This window comes from Hylaeus volcanicus, chromosome 4, assembly GCF_026283585.1.
Source record: "Hylaeus volcanicus isolate JK05 chromosome 4, UHH_iyHylVolc1.0_haploid, whole genome shotgun sequence".
Lineage (NCBI taxonomy): Eukaryota > Metazoa > Arthropoda > Insecta > Hymenoptera > Colletidae > Hylaeus > Hylaeus volcanicus.
Window position 1 is genome coordinate 11,576,134 of NC_071979.1, and position 23,020 is coordinate 11,599,153.

The 23,020-nt window shown below is 38.8% G+C and overlaps 1 protein-coding gene across 1 annotated transcript in view; it reads left to right on the forward strand.

The window, feature by feature from the left end:
• Nucleotides 1-23,020, forward strand: part of LOC128875193 (MAP kinase-activating death domain protein-like) — a 102,563-nt gene that overhangs the window by 49,603 nt on the left and 29,940 nt on the right. Inside the window, exons 23-28 of the mRNA XM_054120581.1 lie at nt 1,351-1,491; nt 3,085-3,229; nt 4,516-4,645; nt 12,870-13,086; nt 14,724-14,996; nt 19,364-19,543. Of these exons, the coding sequence (XP_053976556.1) occupies nt 1,351-1,491; nt 3,085-3,229; nt 4,516-4,645; nt 12,870-13,086; nt 14,724-14,996; nt 19,364-19,543 (1,086 nt within the window). The remainder of the gene's footprint in view (nt 1-1,350; nt 1,492-3,084; nt 3,230-4,515; nt 4,646-12,869; nt 13,087-14,723; nt 14,997-19,363; nt 19,544-23,020) is intronic.

A 23,020-nucleotide genomic window follows, 5' to 3' on the forward strand; every position in this document is an offset into this window, starting at 1 on the left:
TCTATCAAAACGAATTATTTTTAAACTTTTCGAATTTTTAAAAAATCCATTTTACAGTGAAAAATTCTGAAAAAATTCACAAACATGTACGCCGTAAAGTAGAATATCAGTAATTTTTTTCAAACTTTTTGATACAGTACAACGAAAGATATACAGCTTAAACTGTAAATTGCATTTCGCCCTGTAACTACCCTTCCAGTAAGGGTACGGGGTTCAAACTTGGCACAAATGGTTTCTTCTTAACACTCTATTACGTGATATGTTCATTGATCAATTTGGCTCAAGGGCACTTTTGACCCTCTTATCCGGCCTATACCCTTTTTGTACCTTTACTCAATTGTTCCTACCTCCGGTATTTATCCATAGATTTTATTCAACAAAAGTTTGTTTTCTTCGTAAAAGTGCGATCTATACGTAGACAATAAGAAACTGGACATAATTTGACAGTTCCTATTTTTCCATGATGATGGAAGAAATATTCGTGTTCTATTTTAGCCGAAAAAATCAAAACTTCTCATATACATTGGCTCGTAACACTTAAACTCTTGAACCGATTGGAAAATAATGTGAAAAGTAATTGTTGGAAATTCGATTACCTTTAAAATGGCGTCTTGCGCGACTTAATCTGACGTTTCTAACTCGAGATATGGCCTAAAATATGAAGGTATGTCAGAAAAAAATCGAAAAAAAAATTCATATAAAAAAAACCTATTCATAGAAAAATTTTTTCTTGCGATTGTCGAGTTCAGTAGGCCAAAATACATAAGAAAAAAATTGTGCCGTTGAATGTATTAGGTTGTCTCGAAAGTTTCTTTCGCGAGTTGCACTCAATTATTTTATGTGGTCGTGTTTATATAAATAGACAATCTAATTTCATAGATATTCATGTTGCAACAGTAATGGAGCACAATGAATCGTGCACAATTCAGTAATGTAACATAAAACATAAAATATTGTGCATGTATTACTTATTAATAAAGCGAAAGAAACTTTTGGGACAACCTAATACATTTTGGCTGTAAACTAGTGTTATGAAGGCAATAGGTTTCGCAATGTACCCACCTATTGGCTACATAATTCCACCAACCGAAACACAATTTTGTTCCTACGACTCGCTACCATCAACATCGCTACCGAGTCGACCATTCGTCACAATTAGTTAGATTAATTATCTTAGTCCGAAGTGAACCTCACTCGACGAAAAAATGCTGCCTGTAAGATTCTTAACTCGAAGAGGCAATGCCATGACCACAAGTTTTCGCTGTTCAGTTGACGAGAATTCTATTCGAATCAATCAGCGACGTTTGATCTTGTTTGACTGTGCTATATAGAAGCGTCATGTGTTTTTAGAGTGGGCGGGGAGGTGGAACAGGAAGCAGCGAAGCTTTGTCCACAGACGGAGGTAGCATTATCACTAATCCTGCTTTTCGGCAAGCGCACCAAGCTTCTTTCCGAAGCACTGTCTCTGATAGCGAGGTCGAGCAAGGCAATGTAAATTATCAACTGAATCAGTATTGTTTTTTTCTCTCCCCCCCTCTCCCCAATTTTTTGTTTACATAGATTACATTAGAGCTGTTAGAGCGATCGGTTAGAGTCGTTCCCGAGAGTTTACACCTGCTCAATTAGCTCCGTTAGGCGAATTAGACGTTAGATTAGCTAGCGACGAAGAGGAGCAACGAGGATCGGCCGATCGTCGATAGTCGTGGCACGAAAAGTGACGTAATCGAAAAACTCGAACCGTTGGTCGAACCAATGAATAAGCATGCGGCGTCGTCAGCCTGATTAGCGTTTGCACGCGACGGATATCGATGAAAGCTTGCGTAACGTTCCAACACGTTTCACGTTTCTTCCTTCGCTAGTACACGACACAGCACACGTACTTTTAGAACTTTAGATTGCCTGCAAGGAACGTTGACGAATTTGGGAATTTAGACGATTTTCGTAGATTTCAGGAGAACGGAGTGGTTGATTCGTAGAGGATCATTGATTTTTTGAAGTTTTCTCTCAAGTACTCAGGGTGTTTCGTAACAGATTGGGAGATGGAAAGAGGTTAAGGCAAGGAATTTGGGTAGGATTGCCCAGGACCGGTTTTAGCAATATTGGCGCCTCGGGCAAGATTATCGTGTTGCCCCTTCAGGGATATATACAGAGTGTTAAAAAAAAAGCATTCAATATTTATATGGTGTATAGGGCACACTGTAGTGAGTAAAAAAGCTTTAGTAAACATGGGTCCAAAGGTCAACCGTTTCTGAGATATAAACATTTTTGTTTGCTAGTATCATGATTGACTTACTATTGGGTTTTCGATATTTATAGATTTTCCACGTGTCCAGCGCTCATTTCTGTACAAGAAATTGAAAAAATGAAATTAACGAAATTGTCGGCACTTGAATGGGAGGGAACATTCAGAACGCAATTTATAAACACTGACATAAACATCGCATGCGAGGTCGAGTACGGAAGCAAGTAAGTCAATCATGATATTAGCAAACAAAAATGTTTATATCTCAGAAACGGTTGACCTTTAGACCTATGTTTACTAAAGCTTTTTTACTCAGTACAGTGTGCCCTATACACCATATAAATATTGAATGCTTTTTGTTCAACACCCTGTATATCGGTATATTCGTATACTAAATCTCCCAATACTGGATCCTAGTTCAAAAACGTTCTCCAGGAACCTAACCTTCAAAATCTGTTGCGTCCTCCAAAAGATGAAAGTATAACGCACCAGAGAGCAATGGCATCCTCCTTCAGAAACGTTTTCTGTTACGAATTAGCTACTCTGTTACCCCAGAATCTATAAAAATGTTCAGTGAACGTTCCTTGACGTTTCTTAGTGTTGATCCGGCACTCTAACGAGACGTTAGATGCCTCCAGGAACGATGCCAATCACGTGCCGTAGCGTCACTCAACGAATGCTTGCAAGAGGCTTGTATGAAATTGCTTACCAACCAAGAAGAGTAATCGAGCTTAACGCTAGAAATTTAAATACTCTTAGAGCAGGATCAAGCTCACGAATCCTGTATGAAGTAACATGTCCTGGAGTCGTTCAACGATTCTGATACACATTTACGATTTCAGTTCCCGCGGCAGCCGAAGCAACGCACCGGCAGCGTCTGGTCCAGCAAATCGTCGTTGAGCACTGGCTTCCGGTACCACGCTGGAAGCCTGGTGCCGACCACGGCTGCACCCAGTCCGGAAGCTGCTAGAACGTACTTGTTCGAAGGTATGTTGGACAGAAGACGGCTAAACATTGAGCTCTATCCTAACTGGAGTGCGAACTGTGAGATAGAAGCCGGTCCGAGAGAGATGCAAGATGAGTGGTTCCGGTCTTCGACCATACATACATGGACTGCTCAAGCTATAGTGTTGTCCGTAATCAACATCTGCCATGCCAAAGTTACGAATAAGCAGTTGTGCGCAAGCGCTATAGTCAATGGGCGATAGCAGTAGGGAAAGGCGCGAAGTGAAATTTTGGACGGTTTGGTGAACTACTCTTTGAGTATATAGAAATGTATATAGAAATATAGAAATGTATATTGAGTATATGTCTATATACTCAAAGGAACTACTCTTCGACCATTGGTTAAAGCTGCAGTCAGCCTGTCATCGAGATGGAATTTTTGCTATAGTTCTCGAATTCGACGCATGCGCATTAGCGTCAAGTCTCACTTTTGGTATGGAGATGGTGGTTACGCTCTGCTCAGTGTATAAAGAGTAGGCTTGAGCAGTCCATGTATATATGGTCGAAGGTTCCGGTGGTACTAATCCTATAGCAAATTTATGTGTGGAGGGAGAACAGACTCCTCTTTGTTTGCTTTTCGTGGCACTAGGTATTATTTGATGCGTAAAAAAAATATTCGTACAGATTTGAACTTTATTTCCTTTTTATTTATATATAAAACGATATAAACATTAATAATAATGAAATAGTATACATAATTTACATACCATAATTTAGATCATACAAATATATACAATTTGGCGTAGAGGTAAATTTTATTATTTGTCACAATTCAATTTGTTGGGAAAAGGCGGCTCCAAGGGGAAGACTCGGATTATAAATAGTATGTTTATTAATTATATAAGAACACAGATTACACAGTCGTAGACGCGGATACAACAAAGAGGTTAGCATGTCGGGTGCAAGCTATGCCAGAGACTGACGACAGTTAGTACGCAGTCGCAAACCATCGGTCCCTGTCACAATTCAATTTATATTGTATTTATCCAATTTTATGCGGAAAACAATCTGAAAGTAACTCACTCGACGATGCTCAGCGATGCTCGGGTAGGTTATGTTACGGCGTATGTTTGCTCCCCATTACAAATAAATTTGCTATAGGATAATACCGGAACCAGCCATTTTGCATTTCTCCTCGGACCTCCGTCGCCTCTACTTCTTCCTACAAGAGTTCACACTCCAGTTAGAATAGAGCTCAATGGGGCTAAGCTCTACGCTTTCGTCTGGAAAATATTGAACAAACGATTCTTTGTATGATGACGACGCAGGGTTGCTTGGAAAGGAGAGATCGTCACTTTGGGACCAGATGCAGTTTTGGGAGGACGCATTCCTGGACGCCGTGTCCCAAGAACGAGACATGATAGGCATGGACCAAGGCCCTGGGGAGATGATGGAAAGGTATGTATGGGAACACTGTGTCAGTTAATTATTAGTAGACTGCGGATCTTTATGCAAATGCATATTTTTATAGAAAATAGGTAGACGAATGGGACCTGGACAGAAATTTATGTCACGATTAGATGATTCCAAAAATATATTTTTTATTTTGCATATAGCATATGTTGCATATTTTTGGACCTGGATGGAACTTGCGTTTTTTTATGCAACGCATTTAAAAGGAATAAAAGACGTCATAGAATCGTTGGATGAAAAGGAGGCTTGGTCAATTAAATCGGCGAAAGAAGCATTACGATGCGAGTATTTACAACAAAATTTAACATTTATTCAGAGCCATTTCCAAATGTTACCTGAGGCCATAAAGAAATTGGAAACAATAGGATTACCTCTAACAGAATCTATAGATTTGGTAACTACAGTTGCAGAAAATTTAAAAATTATACCCGGTGATTATGGAGAAAAAGTTATAGATAAAATGGAATCAGTATTAAAACGAAACGTACACTTTAATATATTAGGTTGTCCCAAAAGTTTCTTTCGTTTTATTAATAATTAATATATACACAATATTGTATGTTTTATGTTACATTATTGAAATGTCTACGATTCATTTCGCTTCATTACTGTTACAGCATCAATGTCTAAGGAGTTATATTGTCTATTTATATATGTTTATAATAAAAATGGGCACGTCACCTGTCTAGTTTGTTACGTAGGAATGTTTATTATATATAAAACATATAAGTATATAAGGTGAACACGTGGTAACATATGAAAAACTCTTTGGTTGAGCATCAGTCTTACAGCGATAAAAGAAGGGCAGAAACAATAGAAGAACCTTAATATTAGTAATGCCATCTGTGGCTATAAAAGTTAACTGTACAAATTAACATTTGCTTCAACAATATAAACACTGCCACAGAAAATAATTGAATGCAACTCACGAAAGAAACTTTTGAGACAACCTAATATTACGGGGACCAGAAAGTAATGTCGTTTCTGCGAATGCAAATACTTGTTTATTATTTACCAGCTCACCGTGTACCAATCAATGTTTATCGATCAGATATTGAAAATTTGCACACTAGATGGCAGAAGGTTATTGATAACGAGGACAATTATATAACTGATTAAAAATAAACACATATAAATTTATTTGTTTGAATTTAATGTAAAAGGAACGACATTACTTTCTGGTCCCCTAATATTACTCAAAATAACCAAGATTTTAAAGGGTGAACACGTTGAAGAACCACGAGAGTACTACCACCATTGTAAAGTTACATTATTGCAGACGAAAATGGTCCGAATTATTTCTCATTCGATGTAATTTATCCATTTACAAAAAGTTTCAACTTATATTTATACAGGGTATCCCAGAATTAGTGTAAGTACCGGAAATGGGAGGTAGCTGAGCATGCTTCATTTTTGAATTATTAACGAAAAACCACCGACCAATCACAGCGGCCGTGTAGCGCACGCTCAGCCGCGAGAGGATAGGCTCGAGCCAGGATTGGCTGGCTGCGTCAGGTCCCGGCGTAGTCAGCTGAGAGCGCGCTACTCGAGCGCTGTTATTGGTTGACGGTTTTTCGTTAATAATTCAAAAACGAAGCACCATCCGACATTTTTGGAAAGGAAATTGTGGTTCAGAATCGTCTCAGCTACCCCACATTTCCGGTTCTTACACTAATTCTGGGACACCTTGTATAATGTGAGCAATTCGTACGTATCGTATCTCCCATGGATGTTGAATGGCAAAATGAAGTTATAAAAAAACAAAAACAATGTACAAGTTATTATACCGTTTAACTTCTTTTCAATCTTGCATAAATTGCGTTGCACACCCTGTCCAACCAAAATATTGTCATTTAAAATGTGTCCCAAGGAAGGAAAATGGAAGGAATTCCAATATTCTGGGCCCATACATATATTATATTTACAATTTTAAAAATTAGACATGGGTGTTCCATGCCAGTTGTGTTTTAATTATATATAAATATTAAATTTCTTTTTAATCACAGCGAAATAAATTTATATCCTTTATCAAAAATATATACACTAGCCGTCAAAAAAAACGGGACACTATTTTAAAACGTATTAATTCCCGAGAGTTTTCAACCGATCTTCGGGAAACTTCGTGAGGTTTAGTTTTGAAGTGTCCTCTGAGTGTGTGCAAAGTTGCATTGACGAGGGGTGATGAGAAAGGGGTAATGCAGAAAAACGGCATTTCAGAAGGGTCCAAGGGCGACGGAAGGGGGTAAAAAAAATCAAAAAAACCTTTGAGGCGATTCTGTTTGATGCCCCCTACAAAATTCACCCCTTGAAATCGCTCTCGGACAAACCCACCCTCACAACCCCCCACCCCCCTAAAATCCACAATTTTTGGACGACAGTCCCGATTTTGCACTCGATGCATTCTCTGGACTCCCCTGATCCAGGAAATGCCATTACTCGTGCCATGCACCCCATAGCCACCCCTTGAGGGGATGGAACAGCTTGCGACTTTTCAACCCCCTTCGTAAGGGAGGACTTTCAGACATCAAAGAGCGATGAAATTCACCATGTTTGTTCTCGATACGTTAAGAATGAAAGCCCAACAGATGCCGTTTCGATAACAGTCCCCTGAGCTAAGTAGGGGTGGTTCACCTCAAGTGTAAGGGTTGGAACGATGTTTCGTTGCGTGGAACACATATGGTACGGTCCAAGGCATTGGAATGACACAGTTTTGATGTCTTTTTCCCTCGTGAATAGCATTAAAATACGAAAATGTCGTTTTTTGGGAAAAATTAACCTCCCGTGTTCAGACCCGTCTGTGGGGTGTACGAGTAACTCCATGTCAACGCCGTTCGCGGATTCGGACACGCAATTGCTTTATTCATAAGCATATGAATATGCTATATTTATTCGTTTCTGGGATATCAACTAGGGTTACCCCGGAATGAATTATATCATTTATTGATATCCCAGATTTGAACAACAGTGATTTCATATGATAAAGATAATACAATAGAAAATTGTCGGAATAATATTGTATGAAAGATGAATGGAAATACCACCCGAGAACATCAATTAGGGATTCCCCGGAAATGAAATATCATTTATTGATATTCCGAGTGGTCACAACAAAATAAATTCATAATCATTTATACAAAAATATTAATTGGAAGAAAATCAACTCACCACTAAATATCTTTACAATACAAATCGAGAAAAATGCTGGTCTCGATGTTCTGAGTTGTTCTGGTCGCCCTGTGGTTGAAGGAAGGTTGAGTTGTATAATTAACGCTAAATTATATTTACAAAAAAAAAGATTTAATATCAAAGTATTTAAATAAATTAAATTAATAAAAGAAATTGAATAAAACGAGTTGTTTTACGAGGAACTAGAGTGTTTGCCTACCACTCACTTCGTATAATACTACTAAGTTCACGGTAATACAACTATGGTCAATTTAGCTCGCTCGGACTAATATCACGCTTCGTGCGACTGTACGATGAGAAGTGAGAAGGCTCGTGCCTTGCTCGACCACGTAAACTCGGTGGTCGCCAGTTTATAGAAAAAGTCTTCGAGATTTCGCGACTCGGTACACGCAAGAATTTGGTGTTTACGAGTTGTACCTCGTCTCGCGCCTCGCGCCCACCAAACCGCTCGATTCGTCCTAGCGACAACGTGCGCGCGGACGAACCACGCTGCTATTCGAGTTACGGCTTCGGTATTCAGAGCGTACATGAAGAAGAAATAACAAAATAAAGGTTTAACCTAAATGCGCGATATTTACATGTCCTTCTTCCAATGATATCTGTAACCGTGATATTTGAACGCGATGGTAATATTCGATGTGCTTATCTTTCCAACAATTATACATGTATACGCCGTTGTTACATTACATGATTTAACGCCTTTCATTCGTAACAAGCAACGCATTTAACATATTTACTATACTAAACCTATTAAAATATTAACAAATTGAATATATTTACAAAACTTTATACAAGGTGTGGCGCTGCCAGCAGGGTGAAAATGGCGTGACGACGTTGATTTCAAGGAAGGAATGTGTAACTTTGTTCAAAAATGAATTTAATAAACTACCGTCAAAGGCTAGGTTTGTGTTCGATTAGAACGAATTCGGGATGGTAAACCATCTCGAACACATTCCTGCCGACGAAATCAAGAAAAATAAAAATGAAAATATCGGCACGTAACAAGGGCATCAAGGAGAGTCGCCCCAAAGGTTTTTTTGAATTTTTCAACCCCTTCCGTCATCCCTGGCCTGTTTCAAAGAGACGTTTTTCTACAGCCTCCCCTTTAGGGGGGTGAATTAACCCCTTCGCGTCAACCCTCGCCCATGTAACTTTACACACGCCCAGTGGACACTACAAAACTACTCCTCAGAGAGTTTAATTCCAATCGATTGAAAACTTCCATGTCTTTGAACCGTTTAAAAATTTGTGCGCCAAGTTTTGATCGTTAGTGTAGTTTTTAAGATATTACGCGTAAAAGTTTACTGATTTTCGGTACAAGAAAATCTGCGAGACCAGGAAGCACAGTAGGGGGTCTCGACTCTCTCATTTAGGTATGTCTCCCCCGTGATTGTGCTCTCGAAAAAATATGGCTCTGTCGAAGATGCGCTGCACCGAAACAGCCTTATAAGGCTTCATACCATTCGACTGTAAAACTCGGTGAATGGTCGATTTTGACACGTCACAGTTAATTGCGACTGTTCTAATGGAAGATTTGGCATTTGGATTAAATGCAGCCAAAACGTCCTTCTCTCTGTTCTGTGATACAGTTCGTGTTCTTTTCGTATACAGAGTGCAAACACTCCCGCTGGATTCAAATGTATCACAGACATGTTTGATCTGAAAAAAATGGATATCGTGTAAAAAATTGTATTTAGTTTGGAGAAAAGACACGATTGAACATTTAACCCTTCCATTGTTGAGGCTTGCAAATTATTTATATTGTCCACAGAGGGTAAAAGATACAAAGAAAGTGAACTACTGCCAAAGAAAGAGTTATCAAAATTAATTTTGTAATGAACAGTCGAAGATAGAGGTGTGCTTCGTTTCAGGTGAGCGAACCGCGCGCTCGGAAATCATTGTTATTTTATTGAAGCCTAAAAACAATATCAACAGGTCTCGTATACACCTTAGTCTTTTTAGAATGAATTTTAACAAAGGTTGTGTCTAACAATTCTTATGCCACATAATATCTTATCAATTACCTACCGTCAAATCGTTTTAGTGTCAGTTTATCAATACTTTCCAATAACTTTAGGATACGTACAATGCTCAAATAATACTGTAGCGGAAAAGAAAACAATGGAGCAAATAAAACGTAAATTTAGTTTAGTGAAAATTGAATTTAAAATCAGTCAAAAAATTCGCATTTTTACAATTTGATTACGTAATACATGAAATCCTCAGAATTTACCGCGTTGTTCGTACTTTGAAGTAATTAACAAATTGATAATACATTTGAATGGAAAATACTTATGATGCCAAGACATTAATATTAGAATTTGCATTTAAATTCCTACCAAAGGGGTACAGAAATTTGTTTCAGATGTGAATGGTATTACTACGGTGTATACGAGATTTGCCGATATCGTTTTTAGACCGCAAGAAAATAATCTAGGGTACGAAGCGACCGTAGTCTCAGATCACGCGTTTTCCTTCCCTGAAACGGGGCGTATCAACCCTTCAATAACTCGTCCATAACACAACAGCGAATAGCAGTTTTTTCAATTTTGCACTGAAATACAATTCGTTCACTACGCTATTTAGACGTTGGTACTGCCTTTATACACATTGTCGAAAGCATAAGCATCGAAAGGGTTATAGATTGAGAATGTTTCTGAATTGTAGTGAAGAAACATCAAGATTTTACCGTCGTTGGACTTGGTTTCGGCTGATCAGGATATCGTTGGTGGAAAACCTCGCTGACTTGACGATATGATAAATATCCATCACCTCGCAAGCGCACAAATTCCACCTTGTCTTTAGTTGTGAAAGACATTTTCTTTACTTTTATATTAACCCGGGACAGCAACTAGGCACTTTGAACGTTCGAATATTTGTGGTAGGAAAACGGTTTCCGAGGTCTGAAGAAAATTCTACAGAAGAGCTATTAGCTACTTCCTGAAAAAAGAAACTGTTTCCTATTGGTTAGAAAACTTTGAGGAAATTAATAAAATTTGTGGACGAGCAATACCTATAAAATAGAGAAAACAAAATTTATAACAGCTTTCCTTCTCTTTCGAGGAAATGTAGGTACTACGTACAGTAAAAAGCGAGTCATTTTGGATATCTGTTTGCGGAAGGAGATTCCAAATAAAACAATAATTTAAAATCGAAAAAAGGAAGTGGCTTGTAAACAGTGTCAGCTTGCAGTAACAGTTCACCAGTCGCTCACTAGCTTGCAAACCTTCCATAATCATAAATGCCAAATGCTGTACTTATTACTGAAAGCAACGCGAAGGGTCCTCCATTTATGGTTATTGAAGGTTCGGGGGCTAGTGAGTGACTGGTAAACTGTTACTGCAAGCAGACATCGTTTACTGTACGTAGTACATTTCTTCAAAGAAGAAGGAAAGGTGTTATAAATTTAGTTTTCTGCATTTTATGGGTATTACTCCTTCACATGGAGTTTTTGCGCTTGCAAGGTCATGGATATTTGTCATATCGTCAAGTCAGCGAGGTTTTCCACCAACGATATCCTGATCGGCCGAAACCAAGTCCAACGACGGTAAAATCTTGATGTTTGTTCACTACAATTCAGAAACATTCTCAATCTTTAACCCTTTCGATGCTTATGCTTTCGACAATGTGTATAAAGGCAGTGCCAACGTCTAAATAGCGCAGTGAACGAATTGTATTTCAGTGCAAAATTGAAAAAACTGCTATTCGCTGTTGTGTTATTAACGGTTCGAAACAAACTCGGATTCCCCCTCTGTGATGTTTTCGCGCCATCACACGAATCCAATTGGTGGTTACGATACTATCTCTCGGCGGTCCACCTTCCTTCGGTTCCCATTAGTATAAACACCGAGCCTTCCTATTCGTTCTATTGGCTGATTTGATAATTGCCTTGTGTAAGAAAAATAAACTTCAAGTCGTTTGCTGTTGGAGGGTATGGAGGTTCATTACTAAAACATGGGCGACATTTTTCTGCATGCCGTAAAGGTAACGGTTGTGAAAAAAACTATTATGTAGAATTTAGGCCTGCCGTTCCTACCGCAGTCTCCTCGTATCGGTTTCAAGAGGCACGGTCTAACCCGTAGCATTTCAAGTGCGGTCGAGAGTCGAGATCCCCTACTGTGCTTCCTGGTCTCGCAGATTGTCTTGTACCGAAAATCAGTAAACTTTTACGCGTAATATCTTAAAAACTATTTGCAAAAGGGTGTTTACATTAAGCTGGCTGAATTCGTCTTGAAACGTACTATCTATTGATCAAACAAAAAGTATATAATCCTATTTGAAAAACCAAACGTAACTTTCATATCTCTGTAAACAATAATGATAAAAAAAAATTGTTACGACCAATAAATCAGCCACCTCTTGGCATTCAATTTCATATAAGAAACTTTTTTCGCATCTTTAATAGGTTACGAAATAATCGGCTGTCCAGGATTTCGTGGGACATACTGTATATGTTGGAATGGGTGTAGAGGGTCGTCAAATTAAAAAATGTTCACTTTATAATGTGAACTGATAATGTGAATTGATATTAATACAATGCTAAATCGTAGTGCACACATTCAGCCTGAAAATGGGAAGAATCCCAATATTCTGGGCCTAGAATCCCAAGCGAGACCCTCCGAATCGATTTCAAGAACCGCATGGTGCTTACTGCATCAATTATCCGAGATTTTTCCTTGAAAATTAGCAAACTTTGAAGCGTTATATCTTAAAAACTAATAAAAATTGGGTAAATACATTAAAACTTAGTGAATTCGTCTTGAAAAATGCTATCGCATGGTATAAAAAAAAATATATAGTTCCATTTGAAAAACGAAATTTTGCCATCATATCTCGTTAAATAACAAAGTTAACAAAAATTCTTTCTCGCTGAAACATGAGCCCCATTTTACCATGCAATTTCCATATTTGAAATTTTGCATTCGACCGATAGTTTTGGAGTTAAAACTCCGTATCACTTAGGCTGGGTCACCCTGTAGACAACCCGAGAAACAGAGAACTTAAGTAGATTGTCCGGCCACAGGTACAGGAGTTTGAGCGAAAGCGAGAAGAAAAGGCTCGAGCACGACGAAGACAGACTGCTATGCACCCTGCTGCACAATCTGACGGCGATTCTAGTCATGCTGAACGTGGAGAAGAACGAGATGAAGCGCAAGGTGAGAAGACTACTCGGGAAGAGTCACATAGGCCTGATCTACAGCCAGGAGCTCAATCAACTTCTCGACCAAGTACACAATCTTGTGAGTAGACGATCCTCGATCTTGGACTTTGTTTATTTTCTCTATCCATAGCAAACCTGGCATTGGACATGTATTAATATAGCCAATGTTATATTAGAATACTATGTTTATTATAACAAGATTAATATAGATTACATATACAGACTAAATTACAACTCTTTACACCGTGCACGCTCCAGCCAACACACTAATATTTATCTACGCACTATAATGAAGAAAAGAAAAAGAAGAAAGAAAGAAGCCAACACTAACGCCATCTACTCACACGGGACGTATCAACCCTTTGCACTCGAGGCTTTTCTTTCTGGTATCTACCAGCAACTCGATAGCTTAGCATTCTATTGCCATGAATTCTAAGCTATCTAGATTTGAGAATAAGCTCACCTTTACCGCATTGACAATCATTTTATTAGCACTTCGAGCTCCAAAGAAATTAAACCTAAAGAAACATTAGGTATTGTAGAGATTTGCTGCGTGAAACCTAGTGGTGACTGAGACTCACCTCTCGAGTACAAAGGGTTAACACGTTCTATGCCACGTTAAACTTTACATTCAGGTCACAATAAAGATATGTCCATCTCGTGTTTATTGTTTATGGTCCAAATTCCTTACCACGAGTCTCACTCGTGGTTGTAGGCCAAGGGGTAAAGGCACTGAAAATATACATTTTATGGCAAATTTAATTCTGTAAAACACACAGTGGATGTAGAAAATATACGTACACCGATCAATTTCCAAAAAAACTATGTAAAATTGTAATTTTAAACAATGTCATTCTACATATTCTCGGAAATCTCTAGAATAAATAGATTACAAAAAAAAAATAGCTATTTATGTAAGTTGCGAAATTAACAAGAAAAAAACAATTAATCGATAGAATATTGAAGGAATAAGTATTCGCACAACTGTTTAATTTTTGAAACTTCATTAAAAGAAAAGAAATTTACATTAATTTACAAGTATATGTATAATACTTCCTTCATAGAATTTCCTTTTGATTTTATAATTATTATAACTCTTCTAAGCATTAAATTAACTAAATTATTAGTTATTCGAGGTGGGATCTTCTTCAATTCCTCTATTAGAGCCATTTTTAAAAGTACTTCACTGGAAATTTGATATTTTCTAATTCGTATGGAGCAATAAACTAATGTGTTTACGTTACAAAGTCTACTGTGAATGGTTCGTCATAAGAATCGTACAAATACTTATTGCTTCTATACTTTTACCCACTCTTCACATTTTTTTGTTAATTTCACACATTATATTAACTAGTAAATGTTGTTTGGACTATATTTATCTTAGAGATTTCCGAGAATATGTAAAATACCATTAATTATAAAAAAAGAAGTTGAGAAACTACAACTTCACATAAAAGTTTTCTGAGAAATTGATCGGTGTACGAATACATTCTACACCCACTGTATTTTCATGAAATGTATGAGGCACTAATGCAGTATAGAACAGAACAGAACAAGCTGATCATTTATGTATCAATGACGTAATGAAATATTATGTGATAATATGATCTATAATCAAAATATCAAATGGCTTGAATGACAACTCAAATAAAAACAGCTTAATTGTAAGTGTTAAATTAGCGAGAGTTACCGAGGTCTGTTCATTGAACATTTTAGTATGGGAACGACATAGACTTGAAGCCTCTCACGTCGCGACAAATGCATCGACAGTCGTTCACTGTTCACGCTGGCATCGACGCCGAGGGCGACCTGCGTTTCCTGGAGGTCCGTCACGACGGTTTGGTGCTGAGGTCCGTCAACGGCGTTATCGTCGAGCGATGGTGGTACGAACGGCTGGTCAATATGACCTACAGTCCCAAGAACAAAGTCTTGTGCCTTTGGCGCCGGAACGGCGGGCAAACGCAGCTGCATAAGTATTACACTAAGAAGGTATGCACTTATCAAACATTTCTACAGGATTATAATGAAGTATTAAAACTTTATTTGCTCAGGAGGGGCACCAAATCAACTTTAGGAATGCTATACACTCCTGAAAAAATTCATTTACTTGGAAGAAGTACCAATCAGCTTTAAAAATGCTACACAGACTTATAAACATTCATTGTTCACTATCTAACATCTCGAAAATTGATTTGATAACTCTTCATCAAAATTCATTTACTTAGAAGGGATGCCAATCAGCTTTAAAAATGCTATACAGACTTACAAAAATTCATTTTTCACTATCTAACATGTTGAAAATTGATTTAATAACTCTTCTGTAATGTATTATAATATCCTGCAAATAATATAATCAGACCGTGAATGTTTATGCATTTATGGCAAATGGAAATGTAAATCTATGAGACTGTGCAAAAATGCAAGAAGATATAAAATCTCGATATGTTTATACACTTTAAACGAGATTATCTCATCGCAAACATAACAGTGTATCTCAGTTACATAATTCGAACTTATTTCCAGTCGATTTGCGACCACTTGACCCGCGAGTTCCGGGTTCTATAATCAATGACCTCTAACTTCTCTCCTTACTCTTATCCCTAATTAACGAATCAATGAAGTGCGAGGGAATTCAGCGCGTAAAGACTTATCGAGAACTTATCGAGTTAACGAAAACAAGTAAAAGAACATCGGGAGATGTTCTCTCGATAGCAGAATCATTTACGAAGATAAATACCTAACCTAACATGTTGGCTGTCAGACTGAAACTCGTGAAAATTTCTACAGTTTACAGTCTGTTTCACAAAAGCGTGTCGGTTATATTTTTGTAAATATTTACATATTTGTACAAAGTTTTATGTGGGTCGAATCTACACCTAAAACACTAATACGCAGTTACCTAGTAAGGTATCAAATATCCTCCATTAGCAATTATAGCTTGGCACTGTCTTGCATGCTCTCTACTAATTTGTCAAAAATTGTCTGGTGTTGGCTCACAAAAGTAGTGATTGGGATTGGAGCAATACAGTGTTCATTGATGAATCTTCATTTTGGGTCTGGTGTCCTATTAGACATGCTTGGTCTGCCTGTGGAAAAAGAATAATACAAAGAAGTGTAAAACACCCCATAAAAGTGCATGTTTGGAGTTGCTTTATCGCAAGAGGTTTCGGGACTTTATGTATTTTCATTCACAATCTGAATGCACAAACAATGCTGAAATTATATGGAAGGGGTCTTCTCACATCCTTGAATTGCTGGTTCAATCAAACTAAAGACCAGTGGATGTTGCAAGAAGACAACAACCCTAAACATTGAAGTCGCTTCTGTAAAAGATGAAAAGAGGAAAACACTGTTACCATACTATGGTGATAAATAGACTGCAGATTTTTATACATTTATAGGAAGTTTGAATGTGCAAAAAATTACAAAATGCACACAATGTGCAAGAATATGAAAATAATGAAAGTAAAGTTCACATTATAATATTTGCAGGGTAAAATAAATTCCTATTTGGGTTCAATTTTTGTAGGTGCATTTGTAAAGATTTTATTTTGCATAAAGATCGGCAGTCTAGTGATAACGATGCTGTAATGTATGGTCCATAATGAAGTACAAACTAAGAGGAAGGTGTATTACCAAAATAAGAGTAATTGTACATCACATTGGAAAGATATGGAGGTCGTTCCCAGCATCTTACCCTGAAAAATGAATAGACAGCATGCCTAGACTGTCAAGCTATAATTCCTAATGGAGGATATTGGTCACCTTACTAGGTAAATGCGTATTAATATTTTAGGTGTAGATTCGACCCATATAAAATTTTGTACAAATATATAAACATTCACAGAAATATAGCCGACACGCTCTTATGAGGCAGACTGTAATTTTGTCTCGAGACTGTCGAAGACCACGTAACCTCACATTTGTCGTTGTATTTAATTTTCTAACCTATTTAATTCACAAGTCTTATTCAAATGTGTCGTAGTCTCGCTTATGAAATTAATTTCACTTACCTTTTACTTCTATACTGAAAAGTCCTGTCACGTGGTGACCTAGTTCATTTCTTCACGAGCACTTTATTTATCTCGTACAGGGCTGCCACGTACGGTTATGCAGGTTGTGCACCGCAAACCAGTGATGGACAAAACCCTAGGCTTCGAATAAATCTGAAGTTTGCTGATACGTTCGTCTCCTTTCCTCTTTTGAAAATTTTCCAAAGAAAGAAACGAGACAAACATATCGACAAACTTCATATTTATTCGAAGTCTAGGGTTTTGCCCATCTCTGTTCTAGATACATTAAATATTAGTGATTTAATCGAAAATTTGGTGGCAGTCAAAGCTCGGAGGGTTAACATGTAAATAATTATATAATGTATAATGTGTAATGTATATTTGTTGTAATTTACCAATCATGTATCATGGAAAATGGCGCTAAATTTTTCTTGCACACAGGCGCCTCTTACCCACGTGACGGCCCTGATCTCGTAGCTGTAGCGTAAAAGCTTTGAGTATACAGGGTGTCCCAAAAATGTTGTAACACCTTAAAAGGGTTGGTTCGGGAGGTGAGTTGAAACAACTTTTTCCTTAGCGTGTTGTTGTTAAATGTTGTCCGAGGCTTCGTTGAGGAGATATTAACGGAAAACACTGACCAATCAGAGCGCGAGTATGCCGGTTGAGCGTAGTCTACGTGATAGGCGGCCGCGCTCATACGCTACCGCGGGCGCTCCACCGGCATACTCGCGCTCTGATTGGTCAGTGTTTTCCGTTAATATCTCCTCAACGAAGCCTCGGACAACATTTACGCTAAGGAAAAAGTTGTTGCAAATCACCTCCCGAATCACCTCTTTCAAGGTGTTACAACATTTTGGGACACCCTGTATAGAATTTATGTACTCAATATATTGAGTATATAGACTCTATATACTCAAAGGTAGAAGTCACCAGCACCACAGTATAGGTACAACCAGTAGCGTCACTCCGTGTCAGCACCTTTGATGTTGGTGTCCGAGGTCCGCCATGTTTCTGGTATGCACCGCGCACATATTTAAACTGAAAGAAAAAGAAAGGCAATTGCAAACGGCATGTATAAAACACTGAACATAAGTACTGGTTTCAAAGGTTAGCGAAATACTCAAAGATATTCAATAAATAATATTACGCAGAGGAACGTCAACGTAATAGAATGAAACACAACACACCACACGTAACCACGCTGCCACAGTATGTTACTGTGACGCTGCGCAATATATTGAATCCATGAAGACTGTATAAAGAGTTCCAACTGTGTAGTGTATAAGTGTTATCAAAATCCCGAGCTTTAAGTTATGAATATTTCTACCACTATCATGAATGTATATGATATATCATATATATGCTTCTTTGCTTCAATATCCTGGAAAAAAATCATGCTAGCCTTATCGCCCTGTCCTCATCTCTCCTGCAATTGTTGTATCGCCCTCTCTGTCCTTGTCCCGGAGTTTCCAACTTCTTTCCGCAACTGTCACTGAAGTCAACTCGGAGTTTGGCTCTGACTCCTGCGCACCCTTAAGGAAAGATCTAAGATTGAAAAATATAAAGGGTGTCCCAAAAATGTTGTAACACTGTGAAAGGGGTGGTTCGGAAGGTGATTTGAAAGAACTGTTTCTTTAGCGAAAATGTTGTCCGAGGCTTCGTTGAGGAGATATTAACGGAAAACACTGACCAATCAGAGCGCGAGTATGCCGGCGGAGCGGCCGTGGTAGCGAAGGCAACGAGCTAAGCGGGCGCGTAGCACATAGCCTTCGCTATCGCGGCCGCTCCAACGGTATCCACGCGCTCTGATTGGTCAATGTTTTCCGTTAATATCTCCTCAACGATGCCTCGGACAACATTTTCGCTAAGGAAAAAGTTCTTTCAAATCACCTCCCGAACCACCCCTTTCAGGTGTTACAACATTTTTGGGACACCCTGTATATGAAAATACATACACATATGACATATATAGTAGTCTGTGCGCACTTGCGTCGCGAGGGGTAGAAATATTCATAACTTCCAGCTCGGGATTTTGATAACAGTTTTCTAGTAACTTTCGTAGGTAATTGGATCTCCTTATACAGTCTTCATGATTGAATCTACGTGTGACGCTGCGCGTGGTGTCGGTTACTATTAGTACCATCTAGTGTACCATACAGTAAACAGCGTCGTCGCCATGTTCTTGGTATGCACATTTGCGGACGCTACTATTGCCAAATGACGCTACTGGTTGTACTTATACTGTGTCTCCAGTGAGGGTGTCGTCTCTAAGCTGCCCTCAAGAGTCACACAACATTCGCAACGTCGAAAGAGTCGGGTAACGGTATTTTAATCTATGTCCAGTGTAAGGAGCTGTATTATTGCATAAAGGACGCAATGGAGAAGGCTGCAGCTCGCGGTCGCGGCGCGAACATGGGAGTCGAGCTCGGCGGTGAATTCCCGGTTCAGGACATGCGTACTGGCGAGGGCGGGCTTCTTCAGGTTTGCATGGAGGGCGTGGGTCTCCTCTTCGCGAATAGCAAGGTATGACTCGCGCCTAAAACTGGAAAAAGGCAAAACTTTTCCGTTTCTAACGATGCAAGAAGAATGGAAACCTCGAAGTTTAACGGTTGTGCGAACTGTTCCTTTTCTTTTCTACATTTGTCCGATTCTGTTCATGTAATGTTGAAAGCGCATCCGATTATTACCACCTATTTTGAGTATCCAGCCGCCCTCTTATTTATTTTTAGCGTAACCTAATCCTGTTTATTGCGTTTCACACTCTACTGTCCTATGATTATATATACGACTACGTGTCTTTTTTCTTTGGCGATGTCACTGCCTACCGATATGTTCACCACAGTATAACGATGTATTTATTTCAGCGATCGAACGTACGTTCGAGAAGTTTGTTATGTTGACGAATTACGGGGGAGGGGCTCGGCTAGAGGTCGCCTTCGTTCGATCAGCTTACGAATTAAAGGCTTTTGAATTTCGAAGTTTAATCTATTCACGATTGGGAAAGTTAAGAACGCCATCGAGGCTACGTAAAGCAACTTATTTTTATTTATTAGGAAATATTGCAGGTTACGATACTATAGAATCTTTTCCCAAACAAAAGAAACGAAGAAGTGAATTGATCGAGCCGAGGCGAGCGATTATGGGAGCATCACCCGCCGCTCCCCACATCTCTTTTACTGTTCATACTCTTTCGATTATTGAATCTTCTCTCTGTGTCTTTTCTTCTCCCCCCCCCCCCTTTCGTTACTGCATTGATGCAAGGACCACTCAATATTATCTCCCATCGCTAGCCACCACGATCTGCTTAATTTGTATTTGTACGTATCTTACCAGTCTTATGTATGAGTTGCGAGGTGTATGATGACGACAGGATTAAATCACACACCGAAAACTTACACCGTGGATCGACCTCGATCGCTACGGGGACACCTACCGAAGAGATTCACATATTTCAGACCGTCCTGTACACGATTAGTCGCACACGAGGCACACTCACGCGGAAAACAAAGCCTCTAAGAAGAAACGAGAGGAGTCGAGACATAAAAAAAAAATTAATTACCCCTGAACTGTCGTACGATTTGTATATGCACATGTATTGGGTACAACACACATGGGTAACTCTGCGTTCGCGACAAGTTGGTGAGCCAAAGACACGGTTCTCATTCTGTTCCACCTCTTCTGATACCGTGCGCTGTGTCGTCATTGGCTGCGGCCGGTGACGAGGGACGACGGCAGCATATCGGGACAGATTGAGATGAATTGATTGCAGAGCATTGGCGTGGGTTCGCATTATAGTGTCGACTAGAAAAAAATACAATTTATACGTTCTATCCATGAAGACTTATAAGGAGATCCAACTCCATACGAAAGTTACTAGAAAACTGTTATCAAAATCCCGAGCTTGAAGTTATAAATATTTCGTCCACTCGCTGCGCTAGACTACGATATATGTATATGTATATCTCTGCTCACTTGCGCCGCAAGTGGTAGAAATATTCATAACTTCAAGGTCGAAATTTTGATGACACTTCTACACTACACAGTTGGAACTCCTTATACAGTCTTCATGATCTACAGATAATCTTCAGATTGCACTGCACTTGACCGGCAGTCCATTTGTTATTGCAAAATACATATGAATTTCTTGAGGCTCTATCATCTGTATATTAATAGATAATATATACACATATGACATATACAGGGTGTCCCAAAAATGTTGTAACACCTTGAAAGGGGTGGTTCAGGAGGTGATTCCAAACAACTTTTTCCTTAGCGAAAATGTTGTACGTGGCTTCGTTGAGGAGATATTAACGGAAAACACTGACCAATCAGAGCGCGAGTATGCCGATGAAGCGGCCGCGGTAGCGAATGAGCGCGGCCGCTTAGTGCGTAGTCTTACGCTACCATGGCCGCTCCAACGGTATACGCACGGTCTGATTGGTCGACGTTTTCTGGTAATATCTCCTTAACGAAGCCTCAGACAATATTTTCGCTACGGAAAAAGTTGTTTCGAATCATCCTCTGAACCACCCCTTTCAAGGTGTTACAACATTTTTGGGACACCCTGTATATTGTAGTCTGTGCGCAGTTGCGCCGCGAGTGGTCGAAATATTCATAACATCAAATTCGGTATTTTGATAACAGTTTTCTAGTAACTTTCTTAGGGAGTTGGATCTCCTTATACAGTCTTCGTGGTTCTATCTATTGGCGCAACATAGTGATGCTGTTGGCTTCAGTCTTCTTTTCTTAATCATTTTCGGGGTTTCGTTATCTTTATAAGTGTTTATAGGACTGTATGTTAATATAAACACCCTTACACTTAATACGTAGTCGGCACTTTGATTAGGAGGCTACGCCGATGCTGTAAAGTTGTCATTCTGTTTCACTCTATCTCGATATATTCGTTGTCGTCCTTTATCATTGGCCATAGCCAATCACGACGTAGCGCATGGCAGCAGGAGAGGGGGACAGAGTGAGAAAGAAAATGAGTTTGCCTCGCCAACTTGTTGTGAAGATACATGGGTACTGTCTATCACAGCCTCACGGTGGCGCAACCAAAAATTTCTTATAAGAACGTGGGGTTACTTACATAAAAAAAAGATAAGTATTGTCTAATAAAGCGTGCATTAAAATTTGTATATTCCGTACCCGTGAAGGGAAAATTTAGTTAAATTCCTGTAGAGGAAGGAGGTGAGAACGACGTAGAATTAACGATCGAATGCGATTATTAACCGTAGAGATTTTGTTCTCAACGCTCGCGAGCGAACTAAAGCGAATCCTGTCTAAGAGGCGCCCACTCGAGTCGAGGCTGTGGCTCTTAGACGTTGACGAGTCTACGCGTTGTTGTCATCCTCTTCTGTCACAAGACAAACGGTTCCAAGAACTTCTTGGCAAAAAGTGGCGGGAATAACTGCGCGCCTCTTAGACAGGTTTCAGCGACGTTCGTCCCATTTGAAAACGTATCTTGCCCCTTTGGTTGCGCTACTGTACACTCATACACACCGTCGAATCCACAACAGGACGAGAAGCCCCGACATGCTGGTTATTTACATAATTCTATTTATCTCATTGGATATTTGTTTATTTACTTTAGTACTTAACACTCAATGTGTGGTAATTGTATTTCACGTACCGACAGGGTACACCACTTGATATATTTATATAACTATATATGTATGTATACACGTATAAATACATATATATCTATATAGACATATATGACGTATACCTATATATACATATATAATGTATAAAAATGATATACATGTATATGCGTATATATCGTGGGTGATTTCGTTGGGTAATATTTTGTTGAAGCGTTAATCAGTGTTTTCTTGCATGGAGCTCGATGTGCAGCTGCAGTCTCTTTTTATCTGTATTATATAATCACTACATTTATCATTACATTCATAAGTGACAAGAAATAGGGAGAATACAGACTGTCCTTGACTGGTACTACTACTACTACTACTACTACTACTACTACTACTACTACTACTA